General features: G+C 54.2%; 7 protein-coding genes across 7 annotated transcripts; 6 read left to right on the plus strand and 1 right to left on the minus strand.

Moving 5' to 3' along the window:
- Nucleotides 1–1,176: 1,176 nt before the first annotated feature.
- Nucleotides 1,177–2,787, plus strand: BAUCODRAFT_64387 (uncharacterized protein; the record flags this gene model as incomplete). Its single annotated transcript, XM_007675504.1, has 1 exon — nucleotides 1,177–2,787. The coding sequence occupies one exon, from the start codon at nucleotides 1,177–1,179 to the stop codon at nucleotides 2,785–2,787; it is 1,611 nt and encodes a 536-aa protein (XP_007673694.1).
- Nucleotides 2,788–3,976: 1,189 nt separating this feature from the next.
- On the plus strand, nucleotides 3,977–4,976 carry BAUCODRAFT_52176 (uncharacterized protein; the record flags this gene model as incomplete). The annotated part of the gene is made up of 2 exons (XM_007675474.1): nucleotides 3,977–4,510; nucleotides 4,569–4,976. Coding segments are annotated over 2 exons (942 nt in total), but the record flags the coding sequence as incomplete, so codon positions are not given.
- A 119-nt stretch (nucleotides 4,977–5,095) lies between these two features.
- Nucleotides 5,096–5,633, plus strand: BAUCODRAFT_378429 (uncharacterized protein). Its single transcript, XM_007675699.1, has one exon. It carries the CDS (start codon nucleotides 5,226–5,228, stop codon nucleotides 5,592–5,594), a length of 369 nt encoding a protein of 122 aa, XP_007673889.1. The 5' UTR covers nucleotides 5,096–5,225; the 3' UTR covers nucleotides 5,595–5,633.
- BAUCODRAFT_378571 (uncharacterized protein) lies at nucleotides 5,634–7,577 on the minus strand. Its single transcript, XM_007675700.1, has one exon. The coding sequence runs from the start codon at nucleotides 7,126–7,128 to the stop codon at nucleotides 5,674–5,676; it is 1,455 nt and encodes a 484-aa protein (XP_007673890.1). The 5' UTR covers nucleotides 7,129–7,577; the 3' UTR covers nucleotides 5,634–5,673.
- A 41-nt stretch (nucleotides 7,578–7,618) lies between these two features.
- Nucleotides 7,619–8,861, plus strand: BAUCODRAFT_30991 (uncharacterized protein). The gene is made up of 3 exons (XM_007675307.1): nucleotides 7,619–7,802; nucleotides 7,906–8,297; nucleotides 8,379–8,861. The coding sequence occupies exons 2-3, from the start codon at nucleotides 8,003–8,005 to the stop codon at nucleotides 8,630–8,632; spliced, it is 549 nt and encodes a 182-aa protein (XP_007673497.1). The 5' UTR covers nucleotides 7,619–7,802; nucleotides 7,906–8,002; the 3' UTR covers nucleotides 8,633–8,861.
- Nucleotides 8,862–9,137: 276 nt separating this feature from the next.
- On the plus strand, nucleotides 9,138–9,557 carry BAUCODRAFT_30993 (uncharacterized protein). Its single transcript, XM_007675308.1, has one exon. The coding sequence runs from the start codon at nucleotides 9,171–9,173 to the stop codon at nucleotides 9,450–9,452; it is 282 nt and encodes a 93-aa protein (XP_007673498.1). The 5' UTR covers nucleotides 9,138–9,170; the 3' UTR covers nucleotides 9,453–9,557.
- Nucleotides 9,558–9,812: 255 nt separating this feature from the next.
- BAUCODRAFT_145746 (uncharacterized protein) lies at nucleotides 9,813–13,544 on the plus strand (the record flags this gene model as incomplete). Its single annotated transcript, XM_007675701.1, has 4 exons — nucleotides 9,813–10,683; nucleotides 10,736–10,833; nucleotides 10,883–11,460; nucleotides 11,531–13,544. 4 exons carry the CDS (start codon nucleotides 9,813–9,815, stop codon nucleotides 13,542–13,544), a joined length of 3,561 nt encoding a protein of 1,186 aa, XP_007673891.1.
- Between the last annotated feature and the right edge of the window lie 402 nt (nucleotides 13,545–13,946).

A 13,946-nucleotide genomic window follows, 5' to 3' on the forward strand; every position in this document is an offset into this window, starting at 1 on the left:
AACATCGACAACAGCTTATGCAACGCAAGGGCAGCCTGCCAAGTAACGTAGAATGTAGGGCTCTGGAGGCGATGGAACGTTGGTCTCACGGAATGATGACCTGGGGTTATTCCTTTCGATGCCGACATCGGCGAACCCCGAGTCGGCACGCGAACACCGGCCCATGTTGGCCAGCGATTCCGCCCTTTAATCCCTCACGGTCGTCTCAAGCCTTGCGTAACCGTAAGTAGCCTTCAAAGTTTGGGCATCCAGTCATTATTGCACCTCGGGTTGGTGCTTACCTGGCTGAGGTGCACTGCATGCCCGGATATGTGCCTCTAGCGGCCCACGTGGAGCTCCAATAACAGAATTTTCGATCACGCGAAGTGCGGCGCTCGTGTCGACCTCACATATACGGTCATGTGTGTGTCATCACACCCGCCTCGCCGCCAGTACCTACTATTAGCTGTCGGAGCCTGGGTTTGCATACCTTTAGAGGACATCGCACACATAAGGGTTCTCACTACGGGCGCCTTACGCTTACAGAACACGCCCCAACAGATTCCATCGAAAACATTGTTTTCCTTTGAAGCGCTTCGATGACGTCTGAAAATCCTATGGTCAAAGTGATAGTGAGACGCTTGAGATAAGCGGATGCTGCTGAGGAATCACCGTCAGTGTCTGCTCAGTAAGCAGGACGGCCAATGTGATGTTGAGCACGGAGTTCACGCCCTATGATCGCCACAAAAGCTTTGCGACTTACACGCTAACGGGCCAATGATGGTTTGTGATTGGCTGGCACGAAATGCATTGGACTCACGAGGCGTCCGTGGCTGCATCTGGGGTATCGATTGACTGTGATCGCCGCGTGAGTCAAATCCTGGAAGGGCGTGTGTACACACCTTCGGCTCAGAAGGAAAATTGAGCAATTAAAAGCTCTCACCGCTCGCAGGAATGGCTGTGCTGATCTAATGGTAAGGTCTCGCTTCTCCTCTGCGTTCACCAGTATTCTCATTCCCTGCTCATACCTTCGGTTCACGGAAGACTTCTCTGTTCTGCGCAAGGTCGACAACCTGCATAGATTATATTAGTAGGGACACCGGCAGCCACCTCTGCGATACCGCTTGGAGGGTCGCTCACTTCGATATCATTGTCATCCAAACTGACAACGATCTCTTGAAGGAGGCTGCCGACGAGATGTCACGGACACCACTACCAAATGGTGACAGCATCAACAAGCTGCGTAACCTTGTGCAAGCTCCGAAACCGGAGATCAAGATCAACCTTTCGACACGCAAGAAGACGTACAGCACCCTGGACCGAATCGAAGGTGTTGTAGCAGTAACTGCACCAGTCGATACGGCCTTCGATGATGTCGAAATCGACTTCGTTGGAACAGCACGAACGTTCGTGGAACGTCTGACTTCTGCAGCAGCAGTGTCAGGACGTGCAGAAGCGTTCCACCAGTTCTTGAAGCTCACACAGCCCGGCTTGCAGGAGCACTACCCCGAGGGTGGCATGCTTAGAGCAGGCCAGACGTACGACTTTCCGTTCATCTTCGTGATCCCCCCACACTTATTGCTACGGATTTGCCAGCATACTGTCAAAAGTCCCATGATACGAGACGCACATTTGCAGCTGCCTCCAAGTTTTGGTGATAAAGATCTTGACAAGTCTCAGCAATATGCGGATGATATGGCGCCGGAAATGGCAAGCGTTCGGTACGGAATCTTCGCCAAAATTTCGAAGACGAAGATGCAAGGCGACGAGGTTACCAAGGCATCACTGGCTTCAAAAGCACGCAGACTGCGAGTAATACCTGCCACGGAGGAGCATCCACCGCTCGCGGTCGGCGACGCAGAGAGTGATTATGTCATGAGGAGAGAGAAGTCAGTCAAGAAGAGCGTGCTCAAAGGCAAGCTTGGCACATTGATAATGGAGGCTGCGCAGCCACAATCGCTCCGCTTGAGCTCTAGCCAGAGCGCCAGCGTCATGGCGACGGTGATGCTTCGATACGATCCTTCTGACGCAAACGCACCACCTCCGAAGCTGGGCAGCCTGGTCAGCAAGCTTAAAGCGGCTACCTTCTTCTCCAGCACCGCAAGGAAGGACTTTCCGAGCAAGCATGCGGCAATGCACGATCTATCGCAGGGCTTGCATACCGAGCAGATCGGCCTGTCAGCCCGGTGCATGGCCAATGTAGAGTGGACGAAATGTGCGCCTTCGAAGCCGGCACCAGAGCGTCGCGACTCCGCCTGCTCCACCACCTCTGTTGGCACGGGTGGCACGCCAGCACCAAGTGACAACTACAAGGGCAAAGACTATTACACAGCACGCCTTCTCGTGCCTATCGAACTCCCCACCACCAAGGCTTTCGTACCCACCTTCCATTCCTGCTTGATCAGCCGTATCTACCAGCTGAAGCTCGAATTGGGCGTGCACACTGCCGGTCTCGCACCGAGCATGGAGCTCAAAATACCCATCCAGATCTCTGTGGAAGCGAACCAATGGGACGATATGTCCCGAAACCGACGCGAGTCTTCGCCAGACTCGGGTGCCGATGAGGCGGAAGTAGACGCGGACGATGCGTCGGACTTCTTCTCCCCAAGGACCATCAGAGCGCCGTCGGAAGGCTTCGTGGGCCGGAGCAGGATCGGTAGTCAGGCTCCTATCGAAAGCGCTGAACTGCCGAGCGATGCGCCGCCGGGCTACTCGCCGCTGCCGCCAGCGTCCGCGAGATCGGAGATGCATCATAGGACGTCTGGGTTTGGGATGCCGTGGCCGGACCACACGTACCGGGCGGTTTAGACAAAATCTGCGGCCTTTAAGTCGAGGTTCGGCGTATCTGGGTTTTGGGAATCTGATGGACTGGCTGGTAATGTTACTTTTAATACGGGATACCCCTTCGAGATTGAGCATTGGGGTTAAAATAGTGGCGCTGGACTCGGGTTCATAGTATACTGGTATGCGCTTATCAGTGGCTTCAGGGTGTCTGGCGGTTGCATGATATAGTGATTGAATGCTCGAGACGACAACGTTGATCTATACACAGTAACGACCTTCTCGACCGTTGGTGCCAGTAAGAGGGGTTCAGAGCTGTCCATAACCGTACACAAGCATGCGGACGCCCGCTCATTCCAGCGGGCTGCCTTAGAGTGGAGATAGAAACGAGCTCCATTGCGAGAATGGTGTGCTGCTGAGGTCGCCCCACCCTCACCCTCCTCTATGAGGAGTGGCAGGGGACCAGTGTTGCCGCCATCTGGCATGGAGTGTTGAAATTGTGCTTCGCGCCAAAATAGAGTAGAGACGTTCCGCGGGTGTCTGCGCCTATTGGCGATGTTGGGCTTGGCTGAGGCAGCACAAGCCGCATCGCAGCTCACAGCCTCACTGGCCACCCATTCTCGTATTAGCCTCTGCACAGTACACCACTGACGTTATATCTTGGATCACTAGCCTCCCGAGCCGCAATAATATATCTCTGGCCATCCCGCATTCTTTGTAGCGATCATACCATCACCATCGCACCTCCGCTTCCCACAGCGTAACCCCGCCGAGAACACTAGAGGCTGAAACGCGAGGCAGCACCCCCATCTGCACGCACCGCACTGGCCCCTTGGGCGCATTCGCTGCGACCTCCTTTTATTGTACCACAAGCCCAACGACGAGGCCAACACAGTCGAGCGACAGCAGCAGTGCGCAGCATATACAGAAGAACGGCCCGTCAGCGACATTGTTCTAACCACGCTGTGGTGGACCGGAGCCTGAGTCTCCTCGGGAGGACTCAGTCACCGCTTTCAAGACGGCACACAAGGCGCGCAGCCCGCTGCTGGGCGGCGGCGAGCCCACCTACCACCCACTGTCTGGCAACTCCTTCAGCGGCCCATCAGGGTCGCAATATGAGCGCGCAGACTTCCGAGGGTACCCCGACCGCAACGGCTTACTAGCGACGCCAACGTTGGGCGCAAATCGAAGACGGGATAGCAGACGAGATAGCAAGATGTACATGCCCGGGTCGAAGTGGACATGGAGCTTCATGCTCATTGCGCTCTTCCAATGCCTGATCAGCTCGGCATTGGAGGCGTACGTCTTTGCCAAGTTCGAGTCGAGCGTTACCGACAGTTCGCGGGAGTTAGATCCTCCGCCGTCGCAGACACTGACCATTCCGACATACCTGGCCATCTTCATTTTCGGCTTCGTGTATCAGCTTGTTCTAGTCTGGGATGCTCTCCGGCTTATGAACACTATCCAGGTCATTGGAGTCTGCATATACAACGTCGGCATGTTGATCTACGCTTCCGTGGAGATGAACCAAGTCGACACCGCGATCGGCGTATTACAATCACGGAACCTTATCTACGCCGGTACATACGAAGCTCTGCGACCCTACCTGATCGCAGGACCATGTATCATCGCACTCGGTACTGTATTGCTCAGCGGTGTAGCATGGAAGCTCTACCGAGAATTTGCCTGGACAATCTACCAGCAAATCTCCGCCGACTTAGCACTGACGCGGCGCTACCGCACGTATCAGGTAAGTCTTTACTATCTGCTCAGTGCCTGCCCCTTCGCTGACGTTGTGCAATAATCAGATCTACATTGCCCTGCTCAAGTTCGACTTTTTCTTCTTCCTCGGCTTCACCATCCAATTCCTCGTTGTGGTTGAAGGCACCACCGCAGCCGAATTCTGGCTTACCGTGGCCGCTATCCCCATCACAGTCGCACTCCTCTTCCTCGCGGCATTCTTCACCCGCCGCGAATCATATGCTGGCCAGACTTGCATCATCATCGTCTACTTTGCCGCAGCAGCTTACTTTGTCTTCAAGCTGGTGCGCATGTACGCGTCCTCTGCCTCGCGACAACTAGAGTACATGCCCGCGAGGAGGAGTCTGACGACTTTCGCTGTACTCACGCTACTGCTGTTAATCGTTACCATCGTGATAGCATTCATATGCATGCGAAACTTCAACAAGGGACTTGGGCCGCACATTCGGAAGAGAGCCGCCCCAAGTTCGGAGGAGGCGGTGGATGGGAAATATGCGACATATGGGCCGGACAGCTTTGACAGCCCGGCACATCCTTTGGGCCATATGCCGACGCGGATGACGATTGATTGAGCAACTGTTTCGCAGAGACATCTGTGCGCTTTCAGGTCACGAAACTGAGTTTTGTCTGGCGCTGTATGGAAGTTCTAGGTCACTATGTCATGATACCCTCTAAGCAACCTTCCGTGCCCAGTCGAGCACCTGATGCAGCCGCTTCCAATTATACCATATAGAGTCGGCGTTTTGCCCCCATCTTGGTTAGAAGCAGATGATCAGGGTTTGCCACAACCGCTTTCAGCTTCCCGAACGCGACGTCGATGGTGCAGAGGTACTCTTAAATGCAACGGCGAAGCTCGGCTGGCAGTTCAGGCAAGCGTCAACTCCTGCGTTTCAATATCTCTGCGACACTGCACAGTTTTGCATCGAGCAAGTCTAGATCTGGTTGGTGTATCGTTCCCCTTGACAACTATGATGTTCGGAGGAGCACTGAGCAATCTAGCTGGAACAAGCTGTCCAGGGAGCGAAGCCGTGACTCGTTGCTGGTGGTCCACCTATACCATCATGCCCAGATGACATGGGAGCTGCGAGTCTACTGTATCGCGTCGATCAGGAGCTGCAACAGCCAAAGTCTCACGGTGCCTAAAATTCACCGTCACTTGTTCACAAAGATGACCTCGCCGAAGTTTCCTCCCCGAAGTCTCTCAACAAGCTTAGTTTGTGACATCTTCATGGCCATACAAACCTCATCCAGGCAATGCGTGCCGTCGATATACCATCTCAAGCGTTCATCCTCTTCACTGCACCTTTCTTCTTGGCTTCGCTCGCTGTGAGCCGACCCGATTGCTAGTGAGGGAGGCTTCATGGGAGGCGTGGACCAACCGCTGCTGAGCGCAGCGTTCTTCCACGCCCTTTCGAAGTCGCGAAGCGCATCTTCATTCGATCTTGGCTTGCTTTTGCTGGGTGAAGACTCTGTCGTGCCGAGCATTTGCGTAGACGGTGAGGTTGAGTCGAAGGCAAGAGCATACTTGTGTATCCGGCGGAGGAAGCCTTGGATCACGCCAAAGGTGATAAAGCGGCGAATGTCAATGGTAGCCAACTCGTGCTCATTAGCCAGGACGAAGTTTTGCAGGGTTAAGCCGGGGAGTAAGGATGTGTAGAGGCTGATGAGTGCATTCTTCGCATGATCTTGAGTCTCGGGCGTTGGCACAGAGCTCATGTGCCCGGCCACAGGAGAGTCAATGTTCACATACATACGGCACTCTTCAAGCATCTCCTCATCCTGCACAAACCGGGCGAAATTGGCTGTCGGCATGTAAATGGCTTGAAAGTGGAAGATGTCCAGTAGCATGGCGCGTTCGTGGTATATGAGATTTTTGACTGCGCGCTTGACCAGCTTCAGCTCGACATCCAGGATATCTGCGATCCGTTGAATGTGCTTGATACCATCGACGTGCGGAAGAATGCGAGCTAAAGTGAGGTCCCATGTCCAGTGCTTTTGGTCTGGAAGCGGTCGGACTAGTAGGGGTACATCCCATGATTTGACATCTGCAACCGCCGGGTGCGGTTTGGTAAGGCGCAGGTTGAGAACATGAACGTCGTTGATGCGAATGCAGGTCTCTGCATATGCATTCAGATCTTCGATAAGATCTTCTAAGAGTGAGTATACTACACCAACGTTAGGGGCAGGGTAGCCTTTGTCGCCAGCCCATATAAGATTGGACAGTCTCTCTTCCGCTTGAAGCAAGCCGTCTTCTTCCTCCATCGATCTGAAGAAAGCCGCTGTCTTCGCAACGACTGATGTCCAAAGCCGTACGTCAGTATCTTCTCGTAGCACGAAGCAAATACTGAAGGTGAATCTGTTCCGCTCATATTTGAAATCTTCCAAGCTGATTGGGAAGCCTAGCACACGGTATCCGTTCGTAGAGATGGACAGGGAGCGGTTACACAACCCGTACGGCGGAATGATGTAGGCAGATATGTCACTAAAGCTGATGAGTGTCCGCTTCGAAATATCAGCCGTTACAATGCTGTCGGCCGGCTGCTGGTGAACGACACACGGTCCTCGCTCGGGGTGGAAGCGTGCGTAGAAGACAGCGTTGAGCATCATAGCGAAGCAAGCACGTGGAAGCAAGAACACACTACCATTGCGTCAACTTGGTGTGCATTACCCTAGCCTCCCTACAAGTCAATTTGGAGTAGACATGGGGTTGGACAAGGTGATAGTAGCAGAAGATGGTTGCAAGCGGCCGAGCACGCGGTGGCCGCTTGGCCGCAATAGCCGCGTCCCTTTTCATGCTTTCGTCCACACTGTGTGCATTTTCTGCCTTGTTTGCTCCTTCACGTGGCACCCTTTGCCCGACCAATTACCTCTCAACTGTCTTGTGTGAGTGTAATACTCCGTGACCTCAGTGATACGACTGAGACTGTAACACCCGTTACTTGCAAGTGCTGTAGGCCCGTTGCTAACGGGTATCCCACCGCCTTCCACGGTAACGATATTGGGCCATTAGCTATTCACAAGCAACACAAAGTGCAGGATTGATGATGCATTCGTGACTCTGAGTGACCACATGGCTCCTACAACTGTGATAGGTGATGTCGGGACGGGTGCGCTCCTATCCCTGTTCGAAATCTGATCCATCGATGGTTTAAGATCCCGTCAGCGACACTCGCGAGAACACGGTTTGCGGTTGCTTCTCCCCCTCCTCTTCTGGCGCAGGGCCGTTCTATGACATTCGAAAATACCTGCAGCCTGATCTGTTTGACACCGTAGAGAAAAGCCTGAAATGGCCCATCAATCAGCGCGAGATGGTCATACCGAGCACCATGCCAAGCACGGCGAGCTCGTCAGAGACGCTATCATTGGTTTTGCCGACGGACTTACTGTTCCCTTCGCACTCACCGCGGGTCTATCGTCTCTGGGCTCTTCCAAGCTCGTCATCATCGGTGGCCTCGCCGAGCTGTTTGCAGGCTCAATCTCAATGGGCTTGGGTGCGTACCTCGCAGCAGTGACCGAGAAGAAGCATTACGAGGTCGAAGAACGTCGGGAGAGGCAAGAAGTCCTTGAGAAGCCAGTGGCAGAGGAAGAAGAGATCTACGAGATCTTCGAGAAATACGGAATCAGCAAGGCCGACGCGAGCGGTGTGGTTGACGGCCTGAAAGCCAACGAAGACATGTGGGTTCAATTCATGATGGATTTCGAGCTCAAACTGCAGAAACCTGGCTTGAAGATGGCTTGTGTCGAAGGTCTCGTGATGGGCGTGTCTTACTTACTCGGTGAGTGTTGCTTGCGTTCTGAAGGAGGCTGCTCCTTGCCGGTTTGAGTGTAGGTGCGATTGACACTAACAGGATCTCTAGGTGGCCTTCTTCCAATGATTCCATACTTCGCCTTCAAGACGGTCAACCATGCTTTGTTCACGTCCATTGGCGTCACCACATTTGTGCTGCTTACTTTCGGTTACGTCAAGGCAGTAGCGACCGGTTGCCGTTCGAAAGACGCCGTAGTCAGTGCGGCGCAGACGTTCTTGGTGGGTGCAGCGGCGGCGGGCGTGTCATTCGGCATCGTCAGAGGGATCAATAGCGCTTACCACATGAAGGCAACGGGAGTGTAATCTAACATATCCGTTGCAAGAGTCCATCCATCTGTGTGAACCTTACCTCGCATGTTATTGTGCGCCGAATTGACTATGACCAGGATCATGTCATCTGGTGACGGACCTCGCAACTGGATATCTCGTCATTCTGCACATGCCAAACACGCTATCGGGCCAGATTATCCGTTCGACATTGTATGATATCTGCTCTTGTCAAAGCGCGCCACTTGGTGAAATTCGAGCATTGAATGCTGATTGGAGCGACCGGTATACAGTCCCATGCCGATGCAGCCACAGATGACTTGCATAGCCTCTCTCGGCTTACGAACGAAATACGGCATCATGAATCCACTTTGGTAATACTGTACGCGGTCCAGAGGTAGAAACTATTAGGAAAGAAGTCGTTGATTCGCTGGAGGTTTAACCTCTGTCTCAGACGGGAACGTCCGGCAACGGGCTCATGGGCCAATCGCCTGAACGACATCGTTCTTTCTGCGCACACATCGCACAAGTGTGCCCCATTAGCAACCCTGAGCGAAGCGGAGACCTCCCAGATATGGCTGTCACGCTGGTGAAAGCTTTTGCAAGCGTGAGTTGTTCGACGTGGTTCGAAGCTGCTTACAGCTGCTGGCCCGACCACATGCCTTCTTACCCTGTCCTCCCTGCCACGAGTACTGCGAGTCGAGTCCTTTCTTTCCGCGAACAAGGTCTAGATAGATCTTGCTGTTCACTTACTGTGCGTTCGCCGGCCATCGTGATGAGAGCGAGCATACAGAGACCGAGATGGACAGTCCTAAAGCACTTCTCAGCGCTGCGGCAAAAAATGTTAAGAGTGTGAGGGTGCGCATAGCCGACCTGTAGGAGACTGTGTTCGGCTTCAGATTTGACGCTACTGGCATCAGGACGACCCTCCTCGGCTGGCCAGCATTACGTGGTGCGTCCGGCTCGGGCAGAGCGATATGCATCTGGCAGAACGTTGAAGTTTGACAATATTGGCAGTGAATAGTAGGCTTACCGTACATCCTCACCAGGTTGGATCTTCACTCGCCTGTCTAGCAGTCTGACTCCGCCGGCTCAGAGAGGACAGCACAGTGTGTACCTTTTGCGATCAGGTGGAACGCAAGAGCGCACGCCCTGTTGCTTCATCGTAGACAAGCTCGTCAAGTTAAAGGAGCAGAGTACTGGTTGTCGCGCAAGAATGGATGCCAGGAACATGCCCCTCTTCGAAAGGCAATACCGTTTTAACGTTATTACACAGCGGTCTCCGCCCAACTACTCGAGGCCCTTGGACCAGCTAAGCCCACCTGCCACGCCTAGTTCTGCAGACCACCACGGAGATCCTATTACATCGCCGTCGTCCACTTTGTGGACTTGGAGAAGTGCATCGCCTCCTCTGAGGCGGAAGGCTTCGACTAAGGATCTTACCAGTGCAGCATACAGTGACCTGTTTGTTGACCGTTACGTCACGGGACCGACTCCCACGCTAGCGCCCTTACCGGCGGCATATCTCCGGCCTTCACTTCTTCCAGCTTTTCCACCACAATCACCGCACCAACAAAGATCGCTCTCATCACCTTCGCTCTCATCAACGATCTCCACGCTACATTCAACACCAGCACACTCTCCGCAGCCTTGCGGTGTCGCAGGACAAGGCCCGCCCTCTCAGCGTAGCGGGATCACAACAAAACGTAAGTTTCTTGCATTGAAACCGTCTAAGCGGCTTCCCAGGCAGGCGGAGCAGCAGTGGTGTGTTTACGCGGCGGTGATTGACACTGGTTCGTATGACCTTGGGTCAAGGCCTGCAGCGAGTGATCCAGAGCTACGAGCAGCGGGAAACCAAGCGGAGGGTGGCGGTTGCGGCAACGGTCCCGTTTGGGCCGCTGAAAGCGGCAACACTAACAGGAAAATCGGTGGTCGTTCAGTGAGATTTGCAGGTCTTGCGCAAAGTTCGAGCGGCAGCGCCGAACCTTCATCAGGCGAGGATAAGGTATCAAGTCGAGAGTCAACCTACACCCTCTCCAAATACAGATTCCCAATCCCGCCAAACTATAACTGGACGGACACCTTTGGTATGTCACTCACGAACGTTTATGGCTGCACTTAACTTACGTTTGCCAGCAGGACATTCCAACGAGCCAACTCCGCCGACCAGTCCGGCTACGCTGCATTACCGAGGCGCTTCATTTGATCTGGTCAATCCTCACGCATCACTGCTGGTTGTAGGTACGGCAGGTCTGCATGTGCTTCGTTCTGCTAACCGCGAAGCAGGGAAAGCACGACATCGAAACACCAGGCGAAATTGACGGCTTACTTGACACTTATTTCCTTGAAGACGCCGACATGTCGTATGACAATCTTACAGGCGAGCCATCCTCGCCATCTTTGAGCGCCAGTCTGAGCAGTTCGAGGCGCGTAAGGCGGTATGCCGACCCGGAAAGTGCAAGATTTGGCATTATGGGCATCCCCACCATGCCGAGTGCAACGACTTCTCCTCACGACTACGAGCCATCTGCAGAAAGACGCAGCGTATTACTTGCACGAGAAGCTTCGCGCCGAACCCATCCAGTGAATCAGCGTGAAGCCATCATCGCGGCCAATCTTCCGCGCGAAGACTCCAGTATTAAAGACTCGAGCCAGCGCACGAGCTCTGCGTATCCATACAGCACACGCAGTAAAATCAGCAACCCATTCGACCTCTCGGTCAGTGATGATGATGCAGTTGAAGTGCGGCAGCGCTTTACAGACCCCATCGAGGTTGTGCGTCGCTATCAGCATCCCGAAAGCGCGACCGAGCGAGCCGGAAGTGGCGAGCCGTCGGTGTATGATGAAGGTGCAGATGCTGAGGCGTATGTACCGTCGTCCTCCCGCGACTCCCCTTTCCGTATATTGAGCGCACTTACGAGTTGCTTTCAACAGGCGTGCCTTCCCACTAGACAGAGACACCACGATAGATGAGATTGTGGATCAGTACGGCTATCAGCACCCATCGCATGCTCTCCATGAGCATGCTATTCACAAGAGCATCAGTGACTCATCGCTGCTGATGGGCGCCGATACGTACATCCTGAACCGCTCAGAGTCCTCGCCAGCCCACGACTTCGAAAGCTTACGCAACCAAAGCTTTAAAAGCCAGAACGAGCAGGGAATCCAGAAGCCTTCAAAGCAATCAGCACCACAGCCGAGATATCTTCTGCCGTACTTGACTGAAGTTACCGAGTCGCCGACAAGCGATCAGACTTATGGCCCGACGGACGAACTGCTAAAGCTGACGCCGCCCGGAGCAGTCAAAGGCTCCGTCAGTGGCGCAAAGCAAGCGGAGGCCGTTCCGAGCAGCATGACAGTAAGACCCTTGACACAATGGGTGGCTACCGCGGCGAGAAAGCTCGATCGAACGCTAGGACCAGTCACGACGAGATCTTACAACAGTCCTCGCCATGTTGACAGCAGCATACCGCAGTCGTGGTCCAATGTCGATATGGAGAACAGTCGGGCGCGGCCTGTGACCAGTGCAGTTGGATTGCCACACACTCGTCCCGTGTCTTTCGATACCGTCGCCTCGGCTGGGGCGAACTGGGAAGATATTGCTGACGATGACGGACCCTCCGACATACAGGACGATCGGAATCGTGACAGCTTCGTCAGCCACGCCGACACCAGTGATGCAGGGAGCGCTTATAAGCAGGACATTGGGCAGCTACCGTTGCAAAGTCTGCCGTCTCTTGGTACTGTGCGCACAGGGCGGGCCGTTCAGATCGACCGACAGTATGAAAGCCCAGAGTACCAGCTGCACACGTCGCGTGCTCAGCGAGTGAAAGGCGAACCGACGAACAACTGTGTCAAAAGGTGCGCCACGGAGTTGATCACGGCTTCCCTTATGCAAAGCCAGCTTACCGATCTCCGTGGCTTGGGTATTACCCCCGACGCGCAGCTCCAGCAGTATCGCGACGAAGTTGAGCTTAAGCAGCTCAGACTGCAACACCGTGCTGTTGTTCAAAATGCCGCCGACGAGATCGGGAAAGGGATGCGCGAGCGCGAGCCCATGTCTGATCGCAAGAAGGGCAAGCAGCGCGCCTACGAGCCAGACCAGAGGTTTCGGAGCATTATGAGCAAGCTCGGCCTTCGCCAGGCTCCAAGCTTCAGCTCCTCTACGCGCGGTTTATTCGGCAAGCAGACGCCGTCCTTGCATTCGGAGCACCGCTTCATCATGGATGACCATTTTCGTACTTCGCCAACTTCAACCCGCCTCGCTTATAGCGAGACCGCGAATGCTTTTGAAACAGTGCACGGTGAGCTACCGAATACTCCAAGCTCGCCGTACGGTATGTTCGAGGCTTCACCACTCCCACAGCCGAATACTAATGGCTCTGCGGACCTTCACCGAGACCACATTGCTGTCGAGATGCAGCGCATCAGAGCCTGCCCTGCTATGAGCGGCCAGAAAGCTCCGATACCTTTCATCTTAGGCAACAATGCAGACAGCGCAAATGCGCTCGAAGCCCAGGACAGCACACTTACCTCGCACCTGCCAAACCGTCGCCTTACCGACGCTGAGCTTCAGGACCGCGAGCAGAACTGGACCATGGATACACCTGTCTGTGGCCAGCATAATGCCTTGGACATGCCCTCTCACGCCAATATGGAGCCAAGACTTATTGCTCGAGCCGCTGCGGGTGCTCCCGACCTACACGTTATGCAGAAGCGAATCTCTGAGCGCTACCTCTCTATGACTGCCTGGTTTCCAATCTCCGCTTTGGTGTTTGGGCTCGGAGGGTTTGACGGGAGGATGAGGGCTCATACCAGAGGGCGTGTGGTGGAGATGAGAAAGCAGGACAAGTTCAGAGCGCTGGCCGTTGCGACACCATTGGGCATTCTTGCCTACGCCATGGTAGCGATTGTGGTGTTTGTTCTCGTCGAGCTTAGCCACCTTTAGCCGCTCTTAGGAGCTATGTGAGGCTATGACGCGCGTTGAAGTGATAGCGTAAGGATGTGATCGTAAACGTAGTTCCAGAATAATGCTCCCCTTTTTGTACAATATCTATACGTGCGAATGTGTAGTCACCAGGATTGCTCATAGGCAGCTAGCTACCCCGGGATTGCGCACTTGCGTTACAAATCTCTCGTGTACCTTCCCCGTTCTCCGTCTTCCAAGCAGCTCTGAGCTCCTCATCCCTGCGTACCATCATACGACCGTTACAAGAAGGTACAGTGCTTTCATAAGGTAGTGTTTATTGGCACGTTCCCAATGCTGTCAACCACCCAAACATTTTGTACGCTCTTTTCAGAAGCTTATCATGTACGCCGCCGCTGGGAGGTGGTAGCCCCAATTTGACTT

Source organism: Baudoinia panamericana (assembly GCF_000338955.1).
Source record: "Baudoinia panamericana UAMH 10762 unplaced genomic scaffold BAUCOscaffold_3, whole genome shotgun sequence".
NCBI lineage: Eukaryota > Fungi > Ascomycota > Dothideomycetes > Mycosphaerellales > Teratosphaeriaceae > Baudoinia > Baudoinia panamericana.